This window comes from Corythoichthys intestinalis, chromosome 10, assembly GCF_030265065.1.
Source record: "Corythoichthys intestinalis isolate RoL2023-P3 chromosome 10, ASM3026506v1, whole genome shotgun sequence".
Lineage (NCBI taxonomy): Eukaryota > Metazoa > Chordata > Actinopteri > Syngnathiformes > Syngnathidae > Corythoichthys > Corythoichthys intestinalis.
In genome coordinates this window covers 39,671,334-39,676,983 of record NC_080404.1, presented here as the reverse complement: position 1 = coordinate 39,676,983, position 5,650 = coordinate 39,671,334, and the positions used below count along the sequence as shown (strand labels likewise).

Sequence of the window (5,650 nt, the reverse complement as noted above, 5' to 3'; positions counted from 1 at the left end):
TTTTAAAACTGTTTCATCATTTAAAGATAGATTCAAGTCAAGATTTTGTCGATTTAGAAGTATTTTAGATAAAAAGTTACTTAGGTTCGCTAGGAAGGTTCTCTACAACAGAGCCGTCCTAAAAAGCCTACTGCTTTAAGATGGCGGCTGTCTACTAACGCATTTAGAGCCATGTCCGTCATTTTGCATCTAGTTATATCTATATACAGTACATGTGATATATACCATGTCTACCATATCTACCATAACAAGCGGGCGTAGTTTGTCGGCTATCGGCTACAACATGTATTATTGGAGCTACCTAGCATCGCGTTTGCTTGGCGTCACAACTTTCTTGCCTCCTCCCCGCTCCTGCTCTGCTCTGTCGTCTCGGTGAGTCCGTCTCCCTCAGACTTTTCGACCAATATAGTAACGCATAGTAACGCATGCCTTTCCGTCCTCAGAAACGGTAACGGCGTTGCCAAGATGAGAAAAGTAATTAATTAGATTACCCACTACTGAAAAAAATAACGCCGTTAGTAACGCCGTTATATTGTAACGCCGTTATTAACAACACTGCCCATGAGCATTGTGTAATTATTGATATTAACAATGGCGGGCTACTAGTTTATTTTTTGATTGAAAATTTTACAAATTTTATTAAAACGAAAACATTAAGAGGGGTTTTAATATAAAATTTCTATAACTTGTACTAACATTTATCTTTTAAGAATTACAAGTCTTTCTATCCATGGATCGCTTTAACAATGTTAATAATGTTAATGCCATCTTGTTGATTTACTGTTATAATAAACAAATACAGTACTTATGTACCGTCTGTTGAATGTATATATCCATCTTGTGTCTTATCTTTCCATTCCATCAATAATTTACAGAAAAATATTGCATATTTTATAGATGGTTTGAATTGCGATTAATTAATTTTTAAGCTGTAATTAACTCGATTAGAAATTTTAATCGTTTGACAGCCCTATAAAATACCTGAGCTGAGCCTCAAACTGTATAAAAAAAATTAAAATGAATCTAAGTCCAACAAAAGAACAATTGGCTAACTTACATAGCAAAAGTCCGCTAGCGTAAAGGCTATAAAATTCAAACGTTTTTTTTTTTCTCCTTAGAATGGTCTTGACAAATGGTTCAAACACATATTCCCACAAAAACGGCTAAATATACCTATGAATTAAATTACAAATGCATTAAAAAATATTAAACAAAAACTTAGCTTATGTTGGTCTTAACAGAAAGCAGCTGGATTCCGCCATGTGAAATGATCTATGTCATATTCACCGTTGCCACAAGAGGGCAGTGTATCCACCCAAATCAATAAAACGAAATGCAAACACTTTCAGAACTTTGTTTAAACGAATACTCGGAGCAGCAAAATTTAATTCGAATCTTTTTTCTAATCGAATTACTCGAGTTAATCTATTCATCGTTGCAGCACTACCTCAATTACATTCTTTTTAGTAGCGACAGCAAATTCACAAGTTTATCAAGGAGGAAATTCAAATCCCGGTGCTAGTGGATGAAACCTTTTTTTAAAAAACACCATCTTGATCCCTGCAATTCTTAATATTTTCAGGATTGCACAGAATATTAAACCATGAACCATAGACTTCACTATCAGTTGACAAGACAGCTCCCACTGACATTGTGCCACACCTACCCGTAGGGGGCCAACCCAGACAGAACGTTGAGTTTGCTTTCACTGTGATAAACTCAAACACATGCTGCGTTCTAACGCCGGATTTAGGTGGAAATAGGACGAAGGTTTTACTACATAGAAGCAGGCAGGAGTGTCCAAGATTAGCCACGTTTACATGCTGACTTTTATTCATACCGATTCAAATCATTCCGAATGGAAATTTCACATCAGCTGTTTACATGTCACTTCATCTATTCCGATCCAGCGTTTACATGTGTCTGCCTTTATTCCGAAAGGACGTTTGACAACTGCCGTCTGACATGCACAGATTAATCAAAACAAAGCGTCACGTTGCAAAACATGGAGATCGATCGTGAGATCAGCTGCTGTTTTAACTTTTCGAGTGGAAACAAAACTTCAGAATGATACGCCGTTCATTTAAAAAGTTGTGTGGGTGCGCTGTGTGTGTGCTTGGAAGCCATGTTGCAAGTGACGTTACTTACATCACCAAGTGACGTCACCACGTCAGTACGGAGCATGTGCAGAAAGAACGCAACCAGACACCATTCCGCTTCCCTGTTTACATGATATAATTTTACTTCTAATCGGTTTGGGAGAAGGAATATTCCACCCCTGTGAATCGGAATGAAATTCCATTCGGTTTGGGCCTGTTCATTCCGAATGAGGTGTTTATATGGAACACATTTATTCGGTTTGAACAAATATTCCGATTGTAATTGGAATATTTGGCTCCATGTAAACGTGGCAAATGATTTGGTCAAGGATTCAAGGTATTTTTTATATTTAATAGCACCATGCATGCACTTTGAAACATTGTGGGAAAAAAACAATGTATAATATTAGTGTAACTTTGGCCTGAAATATTTACGTAAAATGAATGATAACTGCCCGTTTTTTGCTTTTAACCAATAATCTAGACAGTTTTACGTTCATATCTATTGAAATTCTGTGATTTAAGCATTTATTTACAAGAATTTTCAACTTAAAAAGCTCTTTGTTTTATGACGCCGCCATGTTGGATTACACAATATTGTAACTTCGGCTTGAAATATTTACGTAAAACAAACACTAACATCCTTTTTTTTTTTTTTGCTTTTAACCAAGAATCTAGACGGTTTTACGTTCATATCTATAGAAATTCAGTGATTTAAACAATTATTTAGAAGCATTTTCTACTCGAAAAGCTCTTTGTTTTGTGACCACCACCATATTGGATTTTGTATCTCTACACAGTACCGATATTCAACCTAAATAAATTGTGGAAAATGCAAATTTTGCAAATTAAGTTGCTATTTTGGGCAAAAACTTATATGATATGTTAAATATTGCCATTGATCCTTAAAACATAGGCGATTATCTATGCATTTGGTGGTTTTTTTGCATCTAGCGTAAAATTTGAGAATTTACAGCCATTTTAAGTTTTGTTATACTTCTATAAAAAAAATAATTAATAGGGATTTTATTAGGGAACAACTTTGAATTTTTTATGCCGCTGTTCATGGAGACTCATATATGCCTACGGGAGGCGCCTGTTTTGGTTTTAGGTCGCTAGCGACTTTGGTTTTGAAAATATTTTAAGTTTTTGAAAATAGGCCCTTGGGATCGGCCCCGAGCCCAGTGTCCCATCAACCGATAATGAAGTCTATGCATAAATCAAGACAAAATGTTCTTTTAAACCAAGATTTGTAGTCGAATATGATATAATAACAATCTCAATCAAAGACAATGAGGAGGAAACAAAATATGTATGATTCAAAATATTTATTCTCAATCCAAAACGTCAATGTAGCATGTGGCAAATAACATCTTTAATAAGTATACACGACGCAATTATTATCTAGGATTCTCTGAAATTGCACAACATTTCACAATACAATACACAATTGCATGTCGGATCTAATGGTCATTAAAATGACACTACATGTCTGTATTTACTATGTATTGAACAACAACCTGCTGAATATATCCAAGACTTAAAAAAAAGACAACTTTTGATTGTCAAACAAATATTTTTAAAACAAATAAATCAATCAATCAATACAAATGTATTTACTGTCTCCTTAATTGGAGAAAAAAGGCTCACATTGCCGCTCACAACATGACTGGTTTACATGCCAACAGGCAGATTAGTTAGTTTATATGGGGAGCTGATGCCCTTCAAACTGATAAGAGAAAGAGGAGTTGATATAGTCCTGCCCGGTGGAGTCGTACCTTACAAGGTACTGATAGTTGTCAGGCTGCACGCAGTCAAACTGCAAGTCCACCCACTGCCTGTGTGCAGTGTTGTGCCTCTTTGTGTCCATCAAGATCCGGTTGAGGGCCATGATATAGCTGAGAGCCATCTGCAAGGTCTCATACTTGGACAGTTTCTTATCTTGACCCCATTGCGGGACAACCTTTCGTAAGCGGTCGAAGGCTGTGTTCAAACCCTGCATCCTCTTCCTCTCTCTGGCGTTGGCGGCCATCCTTCGGCGAGTGGCCGATTCATACTTCTCTGGGCTTTTGGAGTCTACTTCAGAGGACTCGGATCCAGAGTCGGTGCAGCTCGACCGGCGTGGCTTCATGGTTTTAGCTGAAGAAGTGAATCCGGGGAAAAAGCTAGCCAAATGGTCCTCAATGTCCACCCTGCTGCTCTGATCTTCAAGGTTTTTTAACTTTTGCTGTAAGCTTCAAATAGATGAATGTTCAAGAAGTGAGCGGCATGAAAAGTCCAAGGTGTCTGGGCTCCAGAGAAGAGAGCTGCTTTTATAAGGGCATGCAGTAGATGAACAGGTGGCAGCAGGTGGAGTCCCTGCCCTCTACCACCCCCTCACACCCATGCAGCAGACCCCTAACACCCACTCCATGTACATACACACACATGCATGTAAAGTATACATGCACACTCAATACACACGCACGCACACACAAACAAAAAACCTTAATGAAATTCCAATTATCTTGGGCTGGGCTCTCTTGGAGCCATGTGTCACAAACACCAAAGTCTACCATCTGCTTCAACAACTCATGACTAATGATGCTGCCAACAAACTTTGATAAACATGAAAACATGATTTGTTTTGATCTTTTCATATTTATGGAAAAAATTATGGCTTGGATGCAAATTGATGGCTGCTTTTTTATTTTAAATGTGTGAAAATCAATTCAAAATCAAACATTGGACAAACATTGTTCCTAATCATTTATCAATTATATTTGGAAATGACATTTCAACAAGCAAGACTTCTAAAGTTTTTTTTTTTTTTTTATCAATAGGGCTAGTGGTAGTATCATGCTACAAATGCCACTAAATCCTCTTTCCACGTGATGAGAAGCATAATCTGAGATTAGCCTGAGGCAACGCAAGTGTAAGTGTAACCTGAGGGATTTTAAATGAAAATCTGGGGATTACAGTTCTTGAACAATATGGACAACATGATGCCCAGATTATTGCACCAAAACCTGGGAATGATATTGCTCGAATATAAAATATGTTTTAAAGGGTACCACGGATAGAAAGACCTGTAATTCTTAAAAGATAAATGTTAGTTTGAGTTATTATAATTTTATATTAAAACCGCTCTTAATGTTTTCGTCTTAATAAAATTTGTAAAATTAGTAGGTCGCCATTGTTGTTGACGACGCAATGCACTCTGGGCGGCGACGTCACTGGGCGGGGCTGCAGAGCTTCCACAGTGTCACTCTTCAGCTACATAAACATGTCGTCGGTTCTGCCCTTCGAATATGAACCAGAGCAGAAAAGTGATGAGCAGGACAACACTCGATATTTCACAAAACGAGCAGCAAAAGCAATTACATGAAGGTCTCCAGCAGGATTCGAGCCCATGCAACAGACAAGTACGTAGACCACAGGACTGTACTTCTGCATGACGTCATGAGTTTATATAAATATCTATTCGATCTATTAGCTGCAATCAATAATAAGTTCTCAGATAAAAACAAATCTGTTATGGTCCGCAGAAGCAAGCAGACAACAATGACATA

General features: G+C 37.5%; 1 protein-coding gene across 1 annotated transcript; it reads right to left on the bottom strand.

The window, feature by feature from the left end:
• Positions 1-3,638: 3,638 nt before the first annotated feature.
• Positions 3,639-4,367, bottom strand: LOC130922871 (transcription factor atoh7). Its single transcript, XM_057848100.1, has one exon. It carries the CDS (start codon positions 4,228-4,230, stop codon positions 3,802-3,804), a length of 429 nt encoding a protein of 142 aa, XP_057704083.1. The 5' UTR covers positions 4,231-4,367; the 3' UTR covers positions 3,639-3,801.
• Between the last annotated feature and the right edge of the window lie 1,283 nt (positions 4,368-5,650).

Bases quoted from the DNA above. Each gene is read 5' to 3' on its own strand.
- LOC130922871 (XM_057848100.1), bottom strand. From the start codon at position 4,230: ATGAAGCCACGCCGGTCGAGCTGCACCGACTCTGGATCCGAGTCCTCT.